The following is a 27,555-nucleotide window of genomic DNA, read 5'->3' as shown; positions in this document are numbered from 1 at the left end:
CCCGGTTTGTCTGTGATATCTCTTCCTCCTTCTCGGTCTCCTCCGTCTCCTCTTTCTCAGACTCCCGGTCGGTTTCTTCTCCCGGTCTCTCCCCAGCACCTCTCTGTTTCTCTCCCTCCGGTTCCTCCCTCTCTCTCTGTCCCTCTCCTCTTTTATTGCTGATAGCTTCAGATGTCCCACCTGACAGCTTCCTGATTTCAGGCAGTTTAACATATTTTCATGGATGTTGCTGAATGAATGAAATGACGTTAGGTGCACAAGCTAGGCTAGCTAGTGTGTACGTAAAAGACTGGCGGCCGGACCGGAAGTGCATCTATTTATTAAATTGTACGTTTTTAATTGCAATTAAATGTAAATCTTACAAAGGGAATTTTTATAATTAAAAAATCCTACTTAATTTTTTTTAATTATGTTTAATATTAATTATTACACCATTAGACCACCATTAAATTTTTCCTCTCGCGCACCCCCTAGAGGCACCACACTTTGGGAATCCCTGCTGTAGACCAATGACAGGAGCAAACCAAATAATTTCCCCCGTTTTTAGCCTGAGTTAACTAGCTGGAGTCCGACCTGCGTTTGCCCCTGCTCTGTCTGAACCATGACCTGGTGATATGTCACGTGATAAAGGTACGTACCATAATTCAGTCTTATGACGACAGAAACGACTTGCCATTTATCAATTATCACATGAGTGTGACTCGATTTTAATAATTATAAAGTAATATGAACTTATTTAGATGAATATAGTTTGTATAAATGCAAAATAAACTCATTTAGGCTGAGTGCCCACCCCCGCTCCCTCTTAGAAGATGGTACAATCCACCCTGTCGCGCTTTTTTTTCTCTTCCTGGAGTCCGTTGCAATTTGAATTAGGCTAACAGCAGCTATTCCGGAGGTCACCTGCTGCTGCTCGAAATGTATTATTCTTAAACGTCGATTGTGGATATCAGAGTCAAAATATGGACAAACTGGACGAGGTTGTAATGGCCACACTCAGAGGTATGCTACAGGGGTTCCTTTTATCTTGTGCTGGCGTTGTTTACCTATCTTAAGGATTCGTGGATTTGCTAATGGGCTAAAGTTTAGCAGCTAATCTACATAAAAAAAAATGGCTGGTGTTGCATTATGATTCCCATCTAGAAATAGGTTAAGTCTAATTAAGCTTTGGGTCCATTTTGTTAATATTAGGGGCTGTAAATGCTGAAAAAACAGCAACACCTGGCTGTAAAACGTTAAGGGTTAATTGATTAAGCAGTGCATGTGCACAGGCAGGATCTGTATGCTAACGCATTTGTTTAAAGGTGCCATTTGTGGTGCCAATTGTCTATCAAGCTTTACAAATTATATTAACTGACATGAAATGTGAATGTATTTTATCTAGCAAGGCTCTATTGGTACTCTTACTGTAGTTTGCATGGCTTCAATATATGAACCGGTAATTTATAAATGCTGTCAAATTGACTTATTGCTCTTGAATTAAAAATAGGAAAAATGTGTAAAATGTCCAAACAGTGCTTATTGTACAAGGGGTGTTGGCAAAATGTCCTCACCTGCTATGTTAAAATCTGAGGGAATTCAATGATAACCTTTTGTTTCTTGGCCCTGACTGTAACTGTTCTATATTCCAGCTGCTAATATTGGAGAAGACTTACTCCCCTCGCTTTCCAGAGACGACATCAAAGACCTCTTTCCTGGTCCTGAAAATGTCTTGAGGCGGCGCGCTACATGGCTTGTTGTAAATAAAGTTGAAAAGGCCAGGTTTGTCTTTCACAGTACACTGGAACTGTTTAACAGTACAACATTGTTCCAATATCACAGTTTAAATCTGGTTCATATACATAAATATGTCATTAGTTTAGACATTTCTGCTTTGAGTCCATTTCAACAGTGGATATAAAATGAAAAAGTGCTTTTTTAATCCCCAAAATGATAATGCTTAAACTAACAAGTAAGAACATACTATGACAAAGTTACTCAATAAATGTTTGTGTAAATGTGTTTTAGGTGGATACTGCTCCCGAAATTCAGCAATCACCCCCCACTGGAGGCAGTGACCTTTCAAAAGAGGAGGCCAATACTTCTAAATTTGTGACTATGTCAAACCCAGAATACATAGTCTTCACAGACAGTGAGCTTGAACTGGTCGACGCTCCTACTTTGAACAGAAACGGCTGGGGACCGAGCACAATGTGACCCTATCCAAGGAGCTCTTCTGCGACTCATAAGAAACACTATGACTAACATGATCTCCATCGCAAGAGCCACAGAGGACTCCAGATACCCCACCAAACATGAGGTGAATGCCATGGCAAAGCGACTGGTGGATTACTATCCAATGATAAAAGACAGGTCGTCAAACAATGAGTGGGTGAGTAGATTTTGTCACTTTTGCTTGTTGCTGGTATGATGTTAATACTGAGATTTCTGTTCATACAGTGCTAAATCATGACAGAAAGTTCTAATGGAGCAAGACATTGCCGAAAGCTATAATTAGAATATAAGAAGGTTTGAGCCTATTGTAATTTTTTTAATGTTAACTATGTATGCCTCGCAGGAGCATGTTGCCAAGCTCATGAAGAGACTCTCAAATGTTAGAAGGCCAAAGGTCGTCCTTCCAAGAAACCACGACAAGAAGTCAGTTCAGACGTTGCAACTACTGACTGATGGAGATTCCAGTACATCCACCATTATTCTGGAATGGTCACCTGTTAGTCCCATGGGCATCCCAGTAGATCTGTCACCTAGAACCAGCACCCCAGCGCAGAACCGGAACAGCAGTGATGAAGAATGTATGTATTGTATTACATTTAATTTGTCAGTTTTACTTGTTAGTTTGGAAATCTCATGTCCCCTTTCCACCATAACATTCCTGTAATGTCTTCAGCTTGTTCAGTTGACATCATGGACAGCCAGAAAATCCAAGCAAGACACTACAAGACCCTCCAAGAAATGTACAAGTCCAAAAAGCCAAACAAAGCTGCGGTAACTCATTTGCTGAACATGGAATTTGAGTCTCAGATTTTGAGTGCAGCACTTTGCCACCGAAGAAACTGGGCTCAAGCAGCGAGGCTCTTGTCCATGTCCTAGCGGTGAGATTTACAGACTTACTGAAACATTTCATAATATATGTTACATACATTTTATATTAGGTTTAGTTAGTTTGAGATAAACTTTTATCATTTCAAAAGCTCCAAAGGGGAAGTGTTTTCCATAGTGTCCTTAATGTCGTACTAACATCATTGGAACTAGCTGTGCATTCAGCATTTGCAGTGTGCTTAATGCTGAGGGGTTACTGTGACTGTGTGTTTCAAAGTACAATATGATTTCACTAATGTCCTAGTCCAGGTCTTAAGTTTATGTTACTTGCAATGTTTTTTCTAATCTTCTTGCTTTATTTGTGTCATCTAGACTTCTGAGGATCCTAGTGGTTTCATGCAGCAGCGACCCCTGTCTTCTCCGGTTCTGCTCGTTTCTGAGGACAACTGCGTGATCGCCATCGGAAAAACACCTGACCACCTTCACCATGGACAGTCTTAATGAGGGACTTCTCTACGTCATGGCATATTACTATGCCCTGCACATGACCTACCCCGAGTGCATTTCTACACTACTGTCAGTACTGCAGACAGAGGTACTTCAAGATTCAATTCATGAGCAGGATTTGACCTCTCACTACAAAAAAGCGATGGGTGAGTGGAAGTCATTCAGTGAGTGAGTCCCTTTGCCCCACTCTTCCTGTTGTAAGACTTTCAAAGAAAGTTGATGTTCTGTTTAAAAAAAAAAAGTTCATCACAGTTAGACACATTTGTTGGTGAGATTGAAAACCTTTCCTGTGGGATAATATGCTGCAAAGCAGCTGCAACATGGTGTTTATTGCTGTAGGATCCTGTATAAGCTGTATAAAAATCCTGGTATGCCTGTCCTGCTCCTTGATAACATCACTGTCAATGAACACCCATCTTGCTTGGAATTCAAGGTCCAGGAGCTGGGAAACATCTTCCTTATTGGGTTTGGCCTTGGTTTTGTACATGTCCTGTAGAGTTTTATAATGTCTCACCTGGTTCTGTAGGCTGTCAGTAGTTTCTGATGCTAGAAAACATAAACCCAACAAATTAACATAAAAAACATAGGCTGAAATGAATACAACAGTTTATATTTCTGCCATTACAGTTTGGCTGGGACATTAACACACAAACAACCTTTTACTAAATTATTTCAATGTATGTACTTACCATCCACCTGTTCAACCTCTGGGGTGCTGCATCTCAATTGTGGGGATCTCTCCAAGATCAAAGTCGAGGAGGTGGACTCATCAGTGTCATCAGTGTACGTCTCCTTGCTGCTCTGAAAACTAAGTCTCCGTGTCCGCTTTCTTGAAGGAGTCGCTCCCTGCTTCTTTTTGGGAGTTGTCACATTCTGGAAGCTTTTCAAAAGCTGCTTCTTCACAGATTCCTGACAAGAAACAGACACGCAACAGATTGTGAATGCATTGCATTCAACAAAATTAAATCTGAATTTTGCTCTGATTTATCAGGATGAAGCACATCCCTCCAATTTTGAGTGTCAACTGTTTGCATTTTGTCTGCTAGCTATTTAACAGTGTTACTTTTTGAAACCCATATTGAATACCTGAGTAGCAACTTACACACTCAGCTCCACTGGTTGCAGATCTGTCCCGCAGCATTGGGTAGTACTCTACTAGACGCTTTGCCATTACAGTGAGTTCACGGCTGCCTGGATAGTTGAAGTCATCCGCTGCTGCTCTCTTAATTGAAATCATGCTTGTTACTGTATTCCTGATTAGTCGACAGCGAAGATCTTTGGAAAGAATATGGCCTCCTTCTTCTCCAGCACGCTGTTTTTCAAAAAAGGTGCTTCTTGATTGCTCCAACTCTGTGTCTGTGTATACAACATACTGTGGGCTGATAAGCTGTACAATTCAGCTGGCACCATGTCGGTCTCTTGGGTTTGGAGCAGGGACAGGGGTGGTGGAGAAGGGACTTGGAGGGGTGGGAATGGGGCTGAAATCACAGATCCCAGAGGAGGTGCCTGATCTACACCGGTCTGCTTCCTGACCCTGTATAAGACATACATTATTTAATTGTAATTTTAAGGCAAAGAACACAACACTGTAACAACAACCAAACGACAAAAGAAAACCCCAAATCTTTAGATAAAAGGAACAATGGCCAGCAAATGCTTCCTTGATAACAGGAAACACTGCTTGGTTAAATGTCTCCAAAATGTTAAAATCAAACATTACCTCATTTTCATCATGAGTAACACTCCAAATGCTTCTCCTTCTGAAAAAGTGCTCTGGTCCAGGAAAGAAGTCACGCAAGTCTTCCTTGGAAAGGCTGTACAGCATGTCAGTGCCTATATTAGCAGCTGAAAAACACATTTAACCACATGGTAAATACTTCAGTAATTAGCAATATATAGTTTATAGATGCAAAGTGTCAAGTTATTATTTTGCCAATCGTATATTACAAATTGTATATTACATTACTATTATTATTTAGCTGACGCTTTTATCCAAAGTGACTTCCGTATACATTGTGTATATCCAGTACATCAGTAGGATTGTGCAGAGTAAGTTATCTTAGTTTTGTACTAGTGAAATTAAAAGCACTAAGGAAATTACTTAGGGCTGTATAATGGAGAACAATACAAATATCTCTATTTAATAACATCCAAAAGCAGCTTAAAAGTCACATTTTAATTGGTCAGAACCTGCTGCAAGATGATGGTGGTGGCAGAGAAGCACCTTACAAGCCTAAGTGTATCATCTAAGTTACTGTACAGGTTATGAGACGTTAGCGTACCGTTTGTCTGCCCTTTTCAGGTAATACAGGAATGTTTTTTTAATGTACCAAGCCTGTTAACCTGAACACAAAAAGTAGACTTAAGTAGGTCTAGTTAGATCATCAATGTTGACGTGACGTTAAACAGTGAAACCCAAATGTATTTTAAGCATTCACGCTAACGTTGCATCAACAGAAGGGGCGGGAAGGATGTGAAGCTTAAGTTAAATAACAGACTGTCAGTAATGAATTGCTCATTTGCACTTTAACACTGTTTCTTGCAATACAACAGTATTAACCAAAGTTTAATGTTTTAAACGAATGGCCGTTCCTGCATTTAACTGCTTACAGTCAACATTAACTTAACTAACATAATAGCGAACTAGTTAATAGCTAACGTTAGTTAGCTCAAATCAGCATGCTAATTCGTTAGCCAACTTCCCAATAAAATAAATGTTAGCTTGCTAAGAAGAGGTAGACATGCATTAACAAATTAACATTACCTTTAGATACTGCGGTTGCTACATTATCCATGCCCGGATATGTAGCATCCATTTCATCTTCCTCCATGGCGTTGTTGATCTTGATGACTTAAAGTTACAAAGGGAGAAAAGCTAGCCACCACAGTACAAGCTACACTTGTGCAAGCTGCACGCGCTCTCAACGGACCCTCTTCGCGCTTTCCCGTGGGAAGGTACCATTTCGTAAAGAGGGGTGAAATAAATATAACACATATTTTAAATATTGAGAATAGTATTAACTGAGTCACGTTTATAAATGAATATGTATATTTAATCATACACCTCCATATACAGGTTATTTACATAGACCTTATTATGGTATATAAGGTTATATAAAAAAGAAGATTCACAGCCCCCCCACAGCCCCCCCTTATTTCAGGTTGCTCTGTGGTATTGACGGATGCGCTGAGGAATATCGAGTGGACAACTCCTTCTACCACCATGTGAAGAGAAGACACTCGCAACACCTTCTTGAAGGCACCAGACCAGGTGACTGCATCCAGGCAGGTGATCATCCACTGGAGGAAAGCCAAGTACTGCCACAACAAGTAAGTACCGTAGCTAGCTAGGATTGTTACATGGTTGGTGTCACCATAGTTTTATGAAATCCATTGTGCTTGTTAGCTAAGTTACTTAAACAAAATAAAGAAAAAATACTGTTTTCATGTTAATCTTGAAATAAGCAATCTAACAAATAAAAGTAACTTTTTTTTCAATTAAAACTGAGCTGTCATCATTATGACGCTTGGCCTGCTGTTGCAAATACCTCCATATATTTCTGGTCTAATAATACCTGTATGATTATTAATAATAGCAGGCTGCAGGGCATCTAGAAATTACATTATTTTTTGGTTTAAGTTTTCTATTTTATTTGATCATATACTGTGTATATATATATATATATACATCCATCCATTATCAGCCGCTTATCCGGGGTCGGGTCGCGGTGGCAGCAGGTTCATCAGGCCGACCCAGGCTTCCCTCTCACCCGCAACACTTTCCAGCTCATTCTGGGGGATCCTGAGGCGTTCCAAGGCCAGCCGGGAGATATAATCCCTCCAGCGTGTCCTCGGTCTTCCCCGGGGTCTCCTACCAGTTGGACGTGCCTGGAAAACCTCTAATGGGAGGCGTCCAGGAGGCATCCTGACTAGATGCTGAACCACCTCAGCTGACTCCTTTCGACACGAAGGAGCAGCGACTCGACTCCAAGCTCCCTCCTGATGTCCGAGCTCCTTACCCTATCTCTAAGGGTGAGCCCGGCCACCCTGCGGAGGAAGCTCATTTCGGCCGCTTGTATTCGAGATCTCGTTCTTTCGGTCACGACCCAGAGTTCGTGACCATAGGTGAGGGTTGGAACATAGACCGACCAGTAAATGGAGAGCTTCGCCTTCCGGCTCAGCTCCTCTTCACCAGGACGGACCGGTACAGCGCCTGTTTTACAGCTGCAGCCGCACCGATCCGTCTGTCGATCTCCCGCTCCACCTTACCCTCACTCGTGAACAAGACCCCGAGATACTTGAACTCCTTCGCTTGGGGTAGGCAGTTTGTCCCCACCTGGAGGGAGCAATCCACCGGTTTCCGGCAGAGCACCATGGCCTCAGATTTGGAGGCGCTAACTCTCATCCCTGCCGCTTCACACTCGGCTGCAAAACGCCCCAGTGAATGCTGGAGGTCACAATCCGAGGAGGCAAACAGGACCACATCATCCGCGAACAGCAGAGAGGCCGAGACTCCCGAACCGGATCCTCTCCGCCCCCTGGCTGCGCCTAGATATCCTGTCCATGAAGGTCACGAACAGGACCGGTGATAAAGGGCAGCCCTGGTGGAGGCCAACACCCACCGGGAACGTGTCTGACTTATTACCGAGGATACGAACACAGCTCCTACTGCAGGCGTACAAAGACCGGATAGCCCGTGCCAACGGGTCCGGCACCCCATACTCCCGCAGCACCCCCCACAAAAACCCCCGAGGGACCCGGTCGAAAGCCTTCTCCAAGTCCACAAAGCACATGTAGACTGGTTGGGCAAACTCCCAGGACCCCTCCAGTAGTCTTGTGAGGGTAAAGAGCTGGTCCACTGTTCCACGACCGGGACGGAATCCGCACTGCTCGTCTTGAATCTGAGGTTCGACAAGCGGTCGGAGCCTCCCTTCCAGCACCCTGGCATAAGCTTTTCCCGGGAGGCTGAGCAGTGTGATGCCACGATAGTTTGAGCACACTCTCCGGTCCCCCTTCTTGAAGATGGGAACCACCACCCCGGTCTGCCAGTCCATGGGCACTGTTCCCGACCCCCATGCGACACTGAAAAGGCGTGTCAACCAAGACAGCCCAACAATGTCCAGTGCTTTCAGCATCTCAGAGCGGATCTCATCCACCCCTGGCGCCTTGCCACCAAGGAGCCCCGGTTTCCCTTGTCCGGGCGAGGTAGTGTCATTCCGTGGGCCGTACATCATCAGGGTTTTTTGAACCGCTCTTAGTCTGGGCTCTCCCCCGAGACCTGTTTGCCTTGGGAGACCCTACCAGGGGCTGACGCTGGGGTACAGCAGTATCAGTCATCACTATTGGACAACCTCAGGAAGCAGATGGAGGGAGTGATAAAGAAGCATTCAGGGAGCACATCAGGTCAATTTGAAAAAGATGCAATGGATATATTTGTCAATTTAATTGACCCTTTTGCTAGCGTTGCAACAACATTTCGACAGAACAGTGTTATCAAGAAGCAGTTTAGCTGTTTGGACGCAGAGGAAATTCCAATTGCTCGAACCATATGCAGAAAGAAACATGGAGGATCAAAAGACTTCTTAATTAAAGACAAACTGTTTCATTATGTACCATTAGTTAAAAGTCTAGAACAGTTATTATCACACCAAAGGATTTTATCTATGATTGAAACGGGACCCCAGAGGTGCAGGGAAGGTTTTTTTCATGACATTGTTGATGTTGCTCTTATAAAATCACATCCCTTATTTTCAGAGAAACCAAATGCATTGCAGATTGTTCTGTACACGGAAGAAATAGAGATCTGTAATCCACTAGGATCCTTTGCATCAAAAAACAAGTTGTTAATGGTATATTACACACTAGGAAATAGTAATCCAAAATGCAGGTCTAAACTGGCTGCTATTAGGCTACTTGCCATGGCTAGATCAGCAGACCTACGCCAATCTGGTGTAGATGTAATATTGGATAGAATCAAAGATGACTTGGATGCCTTGTACAGTGGGGTTAAAATGCAAACTATTAACGGAGAGAAAACGATATATGGTGCTATGGTCTCTCTCTGTGGCGATACCCTGGCACAGCATGAACTAGCGGGGTTCAAAGAGGGTGTGGGCTTTGCCTACAGTAAGTGCAGGCATTGTGAGTGTTCTTTTGAGGATATGCAGTCACACTTCAATGAGGATGAATCTACTAAAAGGACATTGGAGAAACATATCAGACAGTGTGATGAAATAGAAAAGGCAAACACAGACTTGGTTCGCAACAGCCTGAGAACAACATACGGGATCAATCGAAGGAGCAAGTTAGTTGAATTCCCAGCCTTTGATATTATACAACAAACTCCGCAAGACATTATGCATGTAATTCTGGAAGGCATAGCCCCATTGGAAATTAAATGTGTTTTGAATCATCTTGTTCAATCGGGACAGATAGATCTTGACTCAGTGAATTCTGCTATTCTTGGTTTCCCTTATTCTCCTCTAGATGTTAGAGATCGGCCATCCCCAATTTCTGGTACTACATTAATGTCAAGTGACGTAAACTTAAGCAGTCATCTGGGCAAATGATTGTCCTGTTAAGGGTATTGCCATTTGTTTTGGAGAGTTTGGAAGTCAATGCATATGTGCAATTAATAATTAAGCTAATAGAGATTGTGCAGATAGTGTTTGCGCCTCTTATTTCCATAGCAACTGTGTGTAGATTGAAGTTACTAATTGAAAATCATTTGAAGCTTTGGAAGGAGCTTTTTCCAGACCGCAATGTTACACCTAAACAGCATTATATGATACATTTGCCATCACAGATAAAATCAATGGGTCCAATGGTCAGACATATGTGTATGCGATTCGAGTCTAAACATTGTTTATTTAAACAATGGGCTACTAAGCTCAATTTTACAAATATTTGTAAGTCTCTGATTAATCAGAACCAAATATATGAAAGCTGCCAAAACGTTGACCCTTTAACGCACCCAATTATTTCAAATGAAAGGGAAATGGGACCTGTATCTGAGGTTAAAGATCTCCAGTATTTATGTGGAAAATTGAGAGACTTCCTAGGTTTCAATGAAGTAAATCACGCTGTATCAGTCAAGTAGCTTGTAATAAATGGTAATAAATACATAACTCTGAAGTCCATGATCTTTGCCAAAGTACTGAATGATAATATGCCAGAATTTGGACTGGTGAAAAACATATTTCTGGTTGATTCTAGGCTTTATTGTTTGGAATATCAACCATTTCAAACTGTATGCTTTGATAGAAACGTCATGGCTTATCAAGTTGAGGTGCCACACCTTGCACAGGCCACTGAGTTAGTGGATGCTGAAAAGCTGGTTGATTATACCTCTTATTACACAATCAGCAGGAAGAGCCAAACGTACGTACAACTAAAATATCATCTTGGGGATATAATAGAATTGCACAACAGTTCAAATGACTCGTAGTGTGTTCCCCAGATATGTCTATTATATACCACTGTGTTCTGTATTTTGTCCAGGAATTCATAATTGCTGTGTTTTGAGATTGACAATAAAACAATTAATTCCATTGAGTTGTTATCTGTTTTTAATTTGTAAAGAGATGGAAAGGATGGGAAGCTTGAAATAAGAAATTCTGACTTTGACAAAGCAGTTTTGTACTTGTCAGTGTTGATCAAACAGCCTTATGATTACGGCAATTCTTGTTTCAAAAACAAGTTTTAATACCGTATTAAGATAATTAAGGATTAAAATGCTTGAAACAAGTGAAATGCTCTAACATGAAAACTGCCTGATAAGAAGAAATATCTTGTCAGTCAAAAAACATGCGCCTTGATTTGAGATATATCATCTTACTTAGATTTAAATGTTTGCAGTGTATGCAAGTAACTATTGCTGTGGGCTTTATTTTGGACAGGCCAAAATCACAAATTACAAATTCCCCTCAGAGGCTTTACAATCTGTACATATAAGACACCCTCTGACCTTTGACCCTCACACCAGAACAGGAACAACTCCCCCAAAACCCATTTAAGGGGAGAAAAATGGCGAAAGCTCAGGGAGATCAACAGAGGAGGATCCTCTATCCGGATGGACAGAAGTACAATAGATGTACAATAGAAGTACAACAGATATAATGTGTACAGAATGATTAATAGCCTGCCAATAAATAATTTATAGAATACTTCATGGGATCATATTGCCAAGTATTAATACAGTATGCGTTCCATTCTTGTGAACAAGATATCTCTGGAATGCCTTGAAGGAATTTCTATTACATGGATGGTGGCTGTGTCTGGAGCCGGTCCTGCCTCCTGTCTCCTACCTCCTGTCTCCTACCTCCTACCTCCTGTCTCCTACCTCCTACATCCTGTCTCCTGTCTCCTACCTCCTACCTCCTGTCTCCTACCTCCTACATCCTGTCTCCTGTCTCCTACCTCCTGTCTCCTGTCTCCTACCTCCTGTCTCCTGTCTCATACCTCCTGTCTCCTGTCTCCTGTCTCATACCTCCTGTCTCCTGTCTCCTGCCTCCTGCCATGGCCCTGCCCCCCCTCTCCCTCCTGCTTCATGGATCGTGGTTATCTGGATCGTGGTCCATGCCTACACTGTAACAAGATTACTAAGTAATTTACAGTGTTGGGGGTAACGAGTTACAAAGTAACGGATTACAGTAACGTAATTACTTTTATAGGTAACGAAGTAAAGGAACGCAATACACTCAAAATATTGGTAACTACACTACTTTACTAGACCTCAGTAACGCGCGTTCCTACGTTACTCAAGACATTTGTACCAGTCCGAAAAGTTCTCTTTTAGCGGCGCGCGAGTCACACGACACTTCCTGATGAACAGCCAATCACAGAACTCCATCCGAGTGATCTGAGTGACGCAGCTGCTGGTGCGTAGAAGGAGGGAAGCGGGGAATGGAGGAGACGGAGACGGAGAGCCCGGATCCAACTGGGAGGTTCTCTCCAGGTTCCCTAGGATGAAGGATATTGCAAAGCAATACAACACTCAATACCATCAAGTGCACCTGTCTGTAATGACGTGGAGCTTCTAGTGAGGACAAGACACGTCTGTATGAACGGACTCCCTCTACTGGTGAACTGCAGTATTACAACTGTTAAAGCATTGAGAACGCGCTCTTGCACCAGACATGTATATATTTTCCACAGTAACATCAACATTAGTTAGCGTCAACAAGCACGTATCATTGTACTGTCTGCCTTCAAAGTAAAAGCACTTCCTGTTTACATGCTCTTCACAATAAGAGTAAATCATGTAATAAAACAAGTTACAACACTAGAAAGGCTTTCAGCCTGGGCAGTATTGTTCTGACCCCAAGGAGGAACAGGCTGTCGGGTAAAAGATTAGAGAGACTTTTACTCATGCGATACAATCTCTATTTTGAAGAATAGAGAAAAATGATAAACTTCATAGGATATAGTGCACTTTCTGTTTATTTAAGCAAAGATGAAGTGGATTTTCTGTTTATTTAATTGCATTTTCAGTTTCTATTTTCTGGGTTAAGTGCATTTCTGTTTCTATTTTATGGGAAAAAGTGCCATTTATTTTCTATTTTTCTTAAACCACTACAATGCTTCCTATAACAAGCTGGTTTTGTTCTTAGGAGTCGGCCCCCATTTGGTTTAGTGGGGTCTCATGTTTCCAAAAGCCTGTTTTCAATGTGTTCTGCTGTTTGACCTGAATGTCCCCACCACACACAGCCTCTTGGATCCTGTTGTTTGTGGATTTTAAAGTGAGGCATAGTTCTTTGGTCAGACAGTGTGAACAGGGTTAATGTTCGTTCAAGTTAATGGCTGAGTTTTATGCCATTTAGTTTTACATGTTTACAATACACTATGTGGAAAGGCTAAGAGATGCCCTTTATTGAACATAAAGTGATGAAAGGGCCATGATGTTTGTCCAGGTATCTTTGCGGTTAATTTGGACATTTGCTTAAAAAAATGGAAAGTAAAGTAACTAGTAGTGAAGTTACTTTTCAAATGCAGTAACTTGTAAAGTAATCTAGTTACAATTTTCAGAAGTAACTAGTAACTTGTAACTAGTTACTTTTTCTGAGTGACTACCCCAACACTGGTAATTTACAGTAACTTGCTGGCAGCAATTAGCAAGTGAGTAGCTGTAGTATATTCTACAGTATGCTTACTGTAAAATACACATTGACTAGTCATTTCTACAGTAATAATCACAGTACCGTCATTGTTATTACAATAGTTATTAAAAAAAAGGTTTTGTAAGCAACAACACTTGTTCATGGTATTCTTGAACATACAACATTTTAAATGTTCCTCTTTCTTCAAGTTACTATGACAATTTAAACATGTTTTAATTAAAGTAATTTGACAGTAAACACTAAAATGCAACCACCAAGGAAGCAATACAATATTCAGGTCAGGGGGGAAATGTAAAAAAACAATTTGAACGAGAAAAAGTGCAATTTCAAACAACAAAATATCCATGGCTGACTTTATTGTTATTGTATTGAAATGAATCCTCTCCCTGGACGGTCGTCTTCTCCATGAACTGGAGTCTCTTCATGAACTGGAGTCTCTACATGAAATGAGTCTCTTCATGAAATGAGTCTCTTCATGAACTGAGTCTCTTCATGAACTGAGTCTCTACATGAATTGAGTCTCTTCATGAATTGAGTCTCTTCATGAACTGAGTCTCTTCATGAACTGGAGTCTCTTCATGAATTGAGTCTCTTCATGAACTGAGTCTCTTCATGAATTGAGTCTCTTCATGAACTGAGTCTCTTCATGAACTGAGTCTCTTCATGAATTGAGTCTCTTCATGAATTGAGTCTCTTCATGAACTGAGTCTCTTCATGAACTGAGTCTCTTCATGAACTGAGTCTCTTCATGAATTGAGTCTCTTCATGAACTGAGTCTCTACATGAACTGGAGTCTCTTCATGAATTGAGTCTCTACATGAACTGGAGTCTCTTCATGAACTGAGTCTCTACATGAACTGGAGTCTCTTCATGAACTGGAGTCTCTTCATGAACTGAGTCTCTTCATGAAATGAGTCTCTTCATGAAATGAGTCTCTTCATGAACTGAGTCTCTTCATGAACTGAGTCTCTTCATGAACTGGAGTATCTTCATGAACTGGAGTCTCTTCATAAACTGAGTCTCTTCATGAACTGAGTCTCTTCATGAACTGAGTCTCTTCATGAACTGAGTCTCATCCTGAACTGAGTCTCTTCATGAACTGAGTCTCTTCATGAACAGGAGTCTCTTCATGAACTGGAGTCCTCTTCCCTGCAGTGGAAGGACAGAGACATTGGTTACTGATTCCCATTAGAAATACCACAGTATGTTTTTTACTATGACGATGTCAGCCTGTGTGGTGTTTGTCTGGTACTGGGATCTCACCAACATGATGAGCCTTGAGGCTCAGCAGGGACACCTGGGCCTCAACATCAGCCCGGTTGAGGTTTCTTGCAACACAAAATAAACAGACAATAGTACCGTATTTACTAGGAGAAACATGAAATAAACCCTAACTTTGATGTTCCCGGTGTATTTAGGGGGAAAGTGAGAAGATAAGCATTGTTTAGTCTGGAAGGTGTGGTTCAGTGGGGGGACGGGCACATGGAGCAGGACAGAGACGGTTCCATAACAAACACCTGATGGTTTGAAGTTTGAAATGTGTGTGTGTGTGTGTGTGTGTGTGTGTGTGTGTGTGTGTGTGTGTGTGTTTAAATGTCTAGTGTGGAGGATATCATAAGGTCTTGAGGCAATCCGATGTAAAACACAATATTTATGATTGATTAAAGTTGTATATCGGTCAGATTAGACCCGAACACGACAGCAGGGTTAAGCTAGCAACAATTGATCAACGTTATACCAGCTGTTGCAGTCTGCCCTGCCATGTAGCGTTAGCTCAGAAAATGTTGTGTGTGTAAAAGTCTTACAGTTTGTGCTGTGTGACCTGTCGTGGCGTTCTGGTTCACTCACAACGTTGTGGTTCAGCTTCAGTGTTGCTCAGTAACGTTACCACGTCACGTTGTGCCGCACGGTAGCTAGCAAGAGAGAAAAGAGTCAAAACTTCCTCATGGAGCTAGCCTTAGCTAACGAGCAGCAACACACACGACGACAACAGCGTCACACATAAACGATTCCAATTAATTTACAAGTTACACTAAACTTCTACCATTTATCAACTATATGAAGCCAAATGATTTATATCACAATTGAATGAGCAAATACTATATTTTGGTAATATTAGTAACACTAACGTTAGCTTACTAGTGCAGGAAAGTGTCTCTTCCCTCTTAAAGTCACGTAGCGTTACACGGTGACTTTACTTGAGAAGACTGTTTGTCTGTAATTAATGTACATTTGCAAAATGCTGGCAAAAAGGAAATATGAAGGAACAATAATGAGCTTTGTTACCTCGCTGTTGCTGAAGTTGAAGTGGACTCTGGTCAGAAATGTTGTAGCTCTTGCTCCAAAATTGTGTCGAGAGAAGCAAGCGTCTGTCCATCGGCATACGACGTTATAGTTACTGTCATCTTTGTGTAAACGGTGGTATAACAACGTTGTTTTCCCCCTCTGTCTGCGTGATAGCTAAACCTAACTGTGTTGAAAATAATGTTGAAACGGATTATGGTGTATTGCTGAAAAAAGAGAAACTCATGCATTGCAGATCTACAGCAACATGCTGTATAGGAGTTCTACAGTAAGTATATGGCCAGATTACAGTAATATTACTGTGAAAACTACAGAAACTTGTTACAGTAAACCACTCATTATATGAATAATTTCTGTCACATTCATGTAATGTGCTGTAACTCTGTTACGTTGCTCATTCTGGCCACATGACATCTATTGCTTCTATCCATCCAGGAGAGGGATCCTCCTCTGTTGCTATATGAAGGTTCTTCCTGTTTTCCCTGTGAAAGTTTTTTTACTCTCTTTATTGGGGAGTTGTTCCTGATCCGATGTGAGGTCCCGGGACAGGATGTTATGTTACAGACTGTAAAGCCCTCCGAGGCAAACTTGTATTTGTGATGTTGGGCTATATAAAATGAACTGAATTGAATTGAATTACATTTGGCACACACATCCACATGATGCAAGAATAAATTGCTAACATTTTGGGGGTGAAATGTCAGAGCTCAGTCACTGTGACCCTCCATCCGTCTCATCCTCGTGAACGCCTTGAGGGAATATCATTACATCCGGCACAAAACTCTACTTGGACTCAAGGATAAACTGATTTAATTTTGGTGGTCAAAGGTCACTGTGACATCACACACTTCAGAATTCATGAGCTAATTATCTTGCACACCAGCAACTTGACTGGTTGGATCTTTAGGACAGTGTTTCTCAACCTTTTTTGAGCCGCGGCACATTTTCTACAATAAAAAAATCCTGCGGCACACCAACAACCCAAAAAGTTACAAAATGTCACATTGTAGCATAATACAGCATATTGTAGGTAATTATTATTAATGTCCCATTGTAGCATAATACAGCATATTGTAGGTAATTATTATTATTAATGTCCCATTGTAACATAATACAGCATATTGTAGGTAATTATTATTATTGTCCCATTGTAACATAATACAGCATATATGGTAGGTAATTATTATTAATGTCCCATTGTAACATAATACAGCATATTGTAGGTAATTATTATTAATGTCCCATTGTAGCATAATACAGCATATTGTAGGTAATTATTATTAATGTCCCACTGTAACATAATACAGCATATTGTAGGTAATTATTGCACTACCTACTGGCATGGAAGAGTATTCAGTGTAAACCAGATCACTTTGTTAGAAAAATGAAAATAAAGTTATGCAAAAAAGAACTAATATTTAGTTACTACTAAATAGCGTATTGTGGAAAACAATAAGCTGTTTTTTTGCAAAACAACACAGAATGAGTGCAGATGTGTGAGCATCACGTTGTATCAGTATTAGTGGAGCAGTGAGCTGCTTTCCTCTACAACTCTTTCATAAACGAGGTTGTAGATTTGATACGACTCTCAGTTCATGCTCCATGTTGAGAGACACAGCAGCAGAAAGCCGACTTCACGGAGATCTCATAAAGATCGGCTTGTCAAGAAATGACAAGAATCGGCGACTCGCGCATGCGCAGCGTAACCTGTTAACGGCGGACGGTGAACATTTAAAATCAGCATTTCCTCTTGCGCCCCACCTGCAATAAATACCTCCCCAGTTTGATGAATACTGACTTAAAGGAAACACGGTGTTTGTTACTGCTATGTGTTTTTCGGGCTTTTGAAGGATATTTCCAGAGCCTCTCGATATGCGAAGTCAGAAACGTCATTTGTGGAGCTCCAGGCTGCAGGCTGTTGATGTTTGTCTTGACCTGCAAACACATGAACTGTTGGGCTTTAAAAGTGAGAGCTCATCGCTTAAAATAGTGAAAGCTGCAGCAGCAAATCCCATTGTGAAAAGCAGCTCGCTGCTCTCTCGCTCTCTGTGTGCAGCGCATGCAGACACAGAAGAGTTGTAGACGCGACCCAGAAATGACAAGCTGTGTGTAGATATGATCAACAACATACGGCCGTTTAGTCTGTTTAATACTGAACAAGGTGTAGACCTGTTCTATATTACTCTGCCAGACACTATATTGCAGCTCAGACGCTCAACAATGGAAAATCATTTGCGGCAACTAAATAGTATTTATTTGGACCAATTAAGTGAAATTGGACATTTTCCTACGGCACACCTGACGATCTCTCACGGCACACTGGTGTGCCGCGGCACAGTGGTTGACAATCACTGCTTTAGGAAACCATATGTCTGTTTCATGTGCAATGCAGCCACAGCTCAGCTGAGTCTCTCTGACAGAACAATCAGGTCCAGTTTAGCACTCAGCTGCATTTTAAACCCCTGGAAGTTTCATAACGAGTCATAACGTAGGTGGCGGAGCAATGACCCCTTTCGGCTGACCTTTCACCTCTCTGGTAAATGTTGTTTTAAATCACTAACATCCGATCCTAGAGAGTCTGGCGCAGAATGATGAGTATGAAGAAAAAGACTGGCAAGGCTGTGACTGATTTGGTCGGCTGCTTAACGACTGACAGATCTGCTGCTATGTTGTGGAGCGTGAACAGAAGAAAAAGCAATGCGCTAATAGAATTAGTTTATTTCTGAAAGAACAAAGCAGATGATGTATTCTTAAGAAACATTATGATCTCAAGTGTGGAGTCCCGGAGGCCCCAGAACCCACTAATGTGTGTTTGTTGGATTCTGGAAGTTAGAATTAATGTAATAATTATTTGGGAATGTGCACTACAAACAAATTAAATTATAACGCCTTTTTCTTGTTGAGTCAGTCAAATGTTCTCCAACAAATCAACATTTTGTTTGACCACATCATGCAGACAGTAGTGAGCAGAAGACCCATCACTTTGCTCAGTGTCAACACGATGTATACCAGACCCAGTAAGTCAGACTTTGACATAGTTGAACGTGTTGGACATTGTGTCATACCATGTTGACAGGAACTATATTCTAATCACATATGCTGAATATGAACTGAGCCTGGCTTCCTTTTTTATTTTGCCATTAACCTCTTTGAATTGGAAATAATCTAATACTATAAAATCACTTTGTGCAAAACATTGGCAAAAAAACTAAACTAAACGTAGAAGCCAGTTCAACATAAGCAGGAAATCAGCTGGTTACCCGGTTTAACGAACCAGACTAACTAACCCATGTTCCCGCTGCACGGCCCTCCAGAGCTGGTTATCAACTCAGTAAACCCACCCAGAGATGCTCCATCTGGCTGTGAGCAGCTCACATAAAGGGGCGGTGCTTGCAACATCTGACCAATCGCAAACATGGACAAGTCTGCTGTCAGCAGAGCAGCACTTTTTACAAATATTGAGAAAATACGTATGCTGAACACGTAATTCAGGCTGAAAGTAAATGAAGACGTCTGAATGTGTTGAGATGAATAGAGTTATGATTTCACTGCTTCATCTTGAGTGGAGCATTCTTCAGGTAATGTGCTGCTTAGATGAAGGATTATGGCATGTGTTACGATATTTTAGTCTTATTCTTTCAATGCAACGCTGCCGGTGTGAACAAAACAAATGTTTCCTTCCATAATGTATAATCAGCCACAGCATACATAAGTGTAACCAGAGCAAAGTAATGCAAAGCGGTGAACACCTTGTCATACACGTGTGACAGTTTGACCTTCTGTTTGTTTTATTGTATTATTGGGCTGGGGTGCCAGCCCGGTCTCTCTCCTGGCGTTAAAGATCGGTCACCTTGTGTCAGTTTTAGTTTTCTTTTTAATCCAGCTAAATTCCTTTGCTAAAAAAGAGGACAATTTAATGAAGTTCAGTTCAACCGTGAAAAACCAAAGGAAGAAATGAGAGAGGCGCTCGTGGTATTCTGATTTCGGTGAATCCAGTCCGTGTTGTACTGCTGGCTGGAGGATGATGGCTAATGGAGGATGATGGCTGATGGAGGATGATGGCTGATGGAGGATGATGGCTGATGGATGATACTGGCTGATGGAGGATGATGGCTGATGGAGGATGATGGCTGATGGAGGATGATGGCTGATGGAGGATGATGGCTGATGGAGGATGATGGCTGATGGAGGATGATGGCTAATGGAGGATGATGGCTGATGGAGGATGATGGCTGATGGAGGATGATGGCTAATGGAGGATGATGGCTGATGGATGATACTGGCTGATGGAGATGTTTCTGGAGCGATCCGGGAGGAAAGAGTGGAATATGATTGGAGGAAGGCTGTCAGTGGCCTTGCTGTGTTTCCGCTTGTATCTCTCTTGCTTTCTGCTGAATTAGTGTGAATGGTTGTTGAACTGTTGCACATGAGCGAGCAGATGGGCGTGTCCCGGCTGTGAGCAGGTGATAATGTCCAGTGATGTCACAACAAAACATTGAAGTTACCTCAATAACCCCAAACCCTGCGTCGTGGTTCAGGAACCTGGACGATCCCAGAATCATCAGAGTTCACCACGGCACAGACCATCTGACTCAGCATTGATAAACATACAAAGGAAACACACTCGTACACACTGAGCTCTTCTGCTCTCACAGATGCTTATGCACTATCAATCATCAACAACAATAATAATGTCAACATGGGTCATCTGAAGTGATGATGTTGATTGAGGGTGTGACCATTCCCAACCGGATTCCTGTTTCAACAAAGAGAGAGAGTTATGAGTTAAAAAAAACACTGTATTACAATACTTCATTCATGTAAATATTGAATTATATTATTTCTCAGAAAAAGCAGATTCCATCATTATCATTAAAAGAGAAAAGAGCACCTTCAATAATCTAAATGTTCTAAGAAGTGTTCATGCTTTTCATTTTTGAATATTATTCATGCTTTCACACATTCTTGAGTATACTTTAATGATCATCTCCCTCACCTCATTCTACTATTTGTTTTCTGCTAAGAAAGGAAGTCAATTAAACATTAAACAATCCCAAAGAGCACTAAACACCAGTACTGACCCTAACCCTGACCCTAACCCCTAAACAATCCCAAAGAGCACTAAACACCAGTACTGACCCTAACCCTGACCCTAACCCCTAAACAATCCCAAAGAGCACTAAACACCAGTACTGACCCTAACCCTGACCCTAACCCCTAAACAATCCCAAAGAGCACTAAACACCAGTACTGACCCTAACCCTGACCCTAACCCCTAAACAATCCCAAAGAGCACTAAACACCAGTACTGACCCTAACCCTTCACCGTCCAAACTCTTGGATCCGAGACGTTCTTAAGACCAAACTCCGTCCCAACGAACCAGGACATGGCTCTAGAGATCTGCTAGGAGCGCAGTACGTTTGATAAAGGTTCCTGTGTGGTCCATCAACATGCTCCTTATTTACCAGGGACTTTGAGAACATCTTTAAGTCTCAATGGTGTCTGGTTCCTGTGACTCCCTCCTACAGCTGACTGACTAACTCTCTTAGTTATTATTCAACTACATCCTGTCTGTTCTTCTTCTTCTTTACCAGAAAGCAGAACGTGGAGGCAGCTAATCTCATGCTCTGAATATCTACCAGTGCATGTTTTCTGTCTTTGAGTGCCTGAGTATCCCCTCAATCACACCGGATCACTTCATTCTCTAGAGCACACAAGGAGAACCACAGCTCACTGCTGGCTGTGGTTCATGTTTGAGGAGGAAGGAAACTCAGGGCTTTCACCCAGAAGACAGCAGTTCATGTCCCATGTGAAGTTAAAGTCACGTGAGTCATTACGCATTCTCAAGCATTCTTTTACGAACTCTTACTAAATCTAACATCCTGTGAAAAGGGAGATTTATTTGAGGGGTCATAGTCTGAAGCCACTGACCAAGCTCTGTTTTTGATGAGTTGTTACTCAACTAATCAAGTATGTATCATATATAATCACGTCTTGGCACCATAGGTCGACAATATCAATTTGAAACACATATATATATATATATATATATATATATATATATATATATATATATATATATATATATATGGGATATGGAGCTCAAAATGCATGTCAAAAGAAAGATAAGATAAGTGTTTAAAATATGTGACCTTTGACAAGAAAAATAAAGATGGGATTAGAGAGCGAGAGAAAAACACATATAAAGGATATGAAGAAGCTAATTAAGTTGATATACAGCAAAAAAGACCATACAATTCATTCATTTAAGATGAGTACAAACTAAGTATCTGAAAAATCATCTCATCACATCGCACTAAGAAGTCATCCTTCAAGCCCTTGGGAGACAATGCCTCGAGGTGGAAGGCCATGTCCACCAAATCTGTGATTGAAACTGCTCCCACACATTTAAATAAACCCCTATGTTCGTTCTGTAAATGTTCATGAATGGTTATATTCTATAACACACAAAGCAGCTACCATCAGCTGACAACCCAACATGGGCTTCACACGCTCTTTGCTGAGGTCCAGATGAGCCCGGAACACAGGAGGACCGGGTCTCTGGAGATACAGACCAACCATACGCCTCTATGGGTCACAAGTGATGATTGACTATTCTTTTTGTGTCAGTCTACAGTTTGAGGACATTTTTGTGAGACAATAACCCACAAACTGCTTTCCACAATAATGATCAAGCATGAAGTAGAGTAAGGAGAAGAGCATTGGAGTGTGTATTGCCCCCTGGGTAAGATGACCATGTGATCCCACGATTTGGACCTTTGTTGCCTCTTTAGCCTCTTGGCCTCATCTCTACTATCACCATCACTTACTGCGGTCACTGGAGGATGTCTGCCAGCTTCTCCTGGTAGTACTCATAGTTTTCTTTGCAGTCCTCCCACAGGTTCAGAGGTTCTTCCTCGTTCTCCACAAATGTCTCCCAGGTGTAGGAGAAGTCCAGAGGCTTCATCACCCTGAGTTTGCAGCCGGCAGCGTGCAGCGCCTTCAGTCCGGCCTGGATTTCTGTTTCTTCCCACTCAAACAGGCGCGCAGAAAAGATGCTCAGCTTGATGTTTGACCGGGCCTTCAACACTTCAGCTATCTTTGCTGCACAGGCAGAGCATGGACTGGAAGACACATACCTGAAATGAGCAGAATGGAGGGAAAGGTTTTTGATTTCACAAAACAATTTCACATATCTCTGACTATCAGTGCATTAATAGCATCATCATTTCCAAATATGATTTATTTCATGCACATATAACTTTTCATTTGTGTGTACAAGTGTGTTGCTAAAGGAGCAATCCACCAATTTTACATGAGAAAAAAGTATTTATGACTCAGCCGTGACTTTGACTCCTCACATGAGTTTCTATTTCTGTAGAGTCAGAGGAATGATGCAATTCCATTGGATGATGACAATCTCTCATCCCTGAAGACCAACACCCCCCACCCCATGCAGGACCCTCTGCAGCTCCTTCAGCCACCGGCTGATTCCTCCCCGCTGTGTGAAGGAGAGGAACCTCAAGTCCTTCCTTCCTGCTGCTGTCAGGCTGCACAACCAGCTGAGCTCTCAGTAGATCACAAAATCACTTAATGACACTTCAATCACTTTAATTACTTTTAAATGGTGCAATATAAATACTTTTTAATCTGTCTGTATATATAAATTGCTATTGTGGATTATTTTTCTTTACTGTTTGTTTATATTACTTTTTTTATGTATTTATTTACTATGTGTCTCTTGTGTGCACTGCTGCTGTAATCCTGCAATTTACCCACTGCAGGACTAATAAAGGATCATCTTATTTTATCTTATTTTGATTGATTGTTGAGTTGCTGGCATGCCAACATAAAACATTTGTTAAAATACAAAATAAAAAACCTTAATTTGAAGTTGCATTGATTCATTATTAAGCTCTAAATTGCAATCGAGAGTGCTGTATGTATTACAACGGACAAATAATATAATATGGGAACTTTGTCTGGCTATAATAACTACAAATGGGTATTGCGTATTTCATATCATAGTAAAATTTGACATGTGTCAGTATAAAGCTTACAGAAGGTTGTGGAGAAGTATATTTAAACTTCAGAACATACAAACGTCTATACGAGTGCAAGTGACAAAACTTTCAAAATGATCATGTAAAAAACACGGAAACTATTGTCCTGACTGAAAATAAATCATCTTTTTATAAGCTCCATTTCCTATGCCACATACCATCTGACAGTTTAAGAGAGGTATGTACCAGGTGACTGTGTATCTGAGGGCAGGGTCGTAGTTCAGGAGGCACTGCAGGAAGAAGGCCTCCTCAGCGTGAGGCCCTGTGTGCTCATCCTCCAGGTAGCCCCTTTGCAGCCCATCAGCTGTGTTCCCTTCATCCACCAGGTAGCACAGGAAGGTCTTGTTGCGTCCAGAAGAGTATTCCACGTTCTTGAACTGGAACTTAAAGGCAAAAGGATCAATCCGGTCCCTGTGTGCAACAGAATAAATACAAGAAACATTGGTAGTTTAATATTCTGACATGATGCAAAACCAAACATTATTATCTCAAACAGGACCAATCTCATGACCTTATTGGCAGTGTGTGTGTCTGTCCACAGATAGTCCTGTGTTCTGTTGGAGCAAACAGCATAATATTGGAGGTGTCCAGTTATGGATGCATGCTCAAGGACTGCGCTGACCAACCCTTTTCTCAAGACCTTTATTGCCCGTTTCATACCCTGGCCGGTCGGGCCACTAATGATACCACAGCAGATGGAAGTGCACACACTTTATTGTTTCGGACAGTGTGCTGCTATTGAAGAGCTTTGTGGAGTTAGGATTGGATGGATTACTCTGTTTAACAAAGTTTTTTATATTATTTGCAGTTATTTCACATTTTGTTTGTTTTACTTTGTAACTGCTCAAATAATGGAAATACCGTATACATAAATATGGCTATGAAACTATTTTTTTCGAACCAATCAACAAATACCGTATTGAGGACTTTGGAGAGAACCAGCCTGCCATTCATAATATTTTCGGACCTGAGACCAAATCTTGAGCTTTGAGAAACATCAAAGTAATGAGGCAGCGTTTCCAGTGGCTCGGGCTGAGAGTAGCATCGCCTCGGCGGAGGAGGGGGCCCCTTCTATGTTTAGCACTGAAGGAAGTTATTTTGTAGCCAGCAGGCCATCATCATGATATTACATGCCCAATATTAAAGCTCATAATTTGGCAACCCCATCCCTCCTGCTGATTTTGGTTCTCTGCAAGAGTTCATTTCTTATTCTGTTTATTCTTTTTTTTGATCCAATAAAAATGTTATCTATGCTGCCAATTTTTTAAGTAAAAATGTATGTGTAATGGAATACATTGATATGGAACTATTCATTTCAAGAGCATGATCATTTTAATTCTATATGAATTCAGCTTGCTAGTGATATGAACATATGGGACCATCTCTGCAGCTCTTGTTTGTTTGTTTGAAAGATTTTAAGAATCTTGCATAGATCAACATGTAATCCTTTGTATATAAACTGTATTAAACTTTACAGGGTACTTTTCCAAAAGATTGTTGTCTGAACAATAATTGGGAACAATATATATTTACTTCTATTAAGCTTATATCCTGATATTCTACCAAATATCCTAAACACTGAATTTCTTACGAGAACTTACCCCCTAACGCGAGTACCAGTAGTTGGAAATATATCATGATAAGTCATTTAATAATATATAAGCCCTCCTCTAAAAATCGGCTGTAGTTAAGTGAGGTTCGTGAAAAAATTGCAGGAGATGCATTGTAAAAGAAAGTTAAAGCTGCAGGCAGCATTGGTCGGGCCCTCGCTCCTTCACGAGGGTACTTGCCGGACACCGGTTGAGTCGACCTGGAACTTGCTTGACCATAACCCGTACACGGGTTAGACGGTATTCCATGCGTAGAGCAGCGGCGGCGTCATGTCATTTAGCAGGGCCTGAACCTAGAATGTTGAGAGGATCTCTGACTACTATTTTAGATGAAAGCCTGTGAAGATTTTTTTTTTTTACTAAAAACGTAACATGCGTGAATGTTTTCTCGTGTTTGTAACACAACAGACTGTCAAAGTAAATGCAAAGTAAACACTTAAATTAAACCCGGTGAGCTTTCATTTGCAGATGTTTTAGTTTTAGCCTCTTCTGCATTTCAGACTGTAGAGTAGATCACTCATTCCTGCTCGCTTTCCCCCCAAAGGTCTGAATAAGGGTCGCTAAATTTGTTGGAAAAATGGCTCAATCTATCGAGAACGTTTCCATGTTGGTCACACTGGCCAAACTTTCCTGAGAAGTAAAAGTAGGTCACCCTCCAGCAACACAGACTGAGCACAGAGCGGCATACTGTACAGTTTCACACCCTCATGCATTCTGCAGTCTAAAAACAGAAGGAAGTGGCATCTGGTAGTGTTTTTCTTTTACTGTAATTAAGTTGAATTTACAAATAACCGAATTAGAAAAATGTTAGACATGTGGCACGTGTTGACCTCAACATGCAACAACTGTCACTCAAAATGCACAATATATGCAAAAGATGACATGTATTATGACGATAGCAGGTTGTGGAGAGTACATTGAAGCGATAAAGACTTCCCATATTAATCTACCAATTGAAATTGGTGACAAAACTGCAAAAATAATACCAAACAGGAATCTTTCCAATAGAAGCAGCTCAGTAAAAACATAGAACACTCTCATATTAGTCACTCTACTAAACATAAATAATGCATACTCGATTGAACCAGGATTTTTCTCAACACCAAAGCATCTCGTGAAGCTGCTTTGCCGAGTCAAAGCGAAATGTTTGTAAGTGAGCTGAGTAGAATACACATTAAAGTTTGAGGTTGGTTTTAATCTACATTTGTATGTATGTTATAGACATAAACAACCTTCTCCGTCATTGTAGACTTTTCATTGGGTTATCACATTATCAGTTTGTGTACTTTGCTGATTTTTTCTCATGTTCATTATGTCACAGATCTTAAATGTAAATAAAGCACAGTCTATTAAACTGTTTCAGGAGCCACACTTGTTGATTTGAACCTACCCTTGGATGATTTCAAATGGAGGTAGTTCCATTGGCTCAACCTGTAGATCTCCATTGGAGGCTGAAGGGGCCTCTCCGTTATCCAGCGCTCGCTCTCCTTCATTCTTCACTGTCTGTACATCCTTGGTCTTTTCAGCAGACACTTCTTCTTTTCTCCCTTTTCTTTTCATTTGCGGACGACCTTTGTCAGCCATGGTGAAAGTATGATTGTCTAGTTCGTAAAGAATGAAAGTGGAAAAGACAACATGTAATAAAGACAGGAGGGAACGAAAGAAGACCTGCAACTAAAAACTAAACAGACTAACCAGAAGACAAGCAGAAAGATAGGAGACCAAGTGAGGGGGAGGAGTGGAGGACTAGAGGGGGCAAGGAGCTAACGGGGGAGCGAGAGAGGAATGCTAGGATCAAACCATGCACTTCAGAGATTTGTCCATAAATCAGGCTGATATGAACACTGTAAAAAAAACGGTATCCAGATATAATAAAACCAGCAACAAAACTGCAAAGCTTTTAGTTGCAGCTA

At 41.2% G+C, this 27,555-nt stretch overlaps 1 protein-coding gene across 1 annotated transcript; it reads right to left on the bottom strand.

The window, feature by feature from the left end:
- Positions 1 to 18,675: 18,675 nt before the first annotated feature.
- On the bottom strand, positions 18,676 to 27,226 carry apobec2a (apolipoprotein B mRNA editing enzyme, catalytic polypeptide-like 2a; the record flags this gene model as incomplete). Its single annotated transcript, XM_079218844.1, has 4 exons — positions 18,676 to 20,724; positions 22,800 to 23,108; positions 24,219 to 24,443; positions 27,033 to 27,226. The coding sequence occupies 3 exons, from the start codon at positions 27,224 to 27,226 to the stop codon at positions 22,805 to 22,807; spliced, it is 723 nt and encodes a 240-aa protein (XP_079074970.1). The 3' UTR covers positions 18,676 to 20,724; positions 22,800 to 22,804.
- Positions 27,227 to 27,555: the final 329 nt, after the last annotated feature.

Source organism: Taurulus bubalis (assembly GCF_910589615.1).
Source record: "Taurulus bubalis genome assembly, chromosome: 5".
Classification (NCBI taxonomy): Eukaryota; Metazoa; Chordata; class Actinopteri; order Perciformes; family Cottidae; genus Taurulus; species Taurulus bubalis.
The sequence above is the reverse complement of the archived record's forward strand: the minus strand, read 5'-3'. Positions and strand labels throughout refer to the sequence as shown.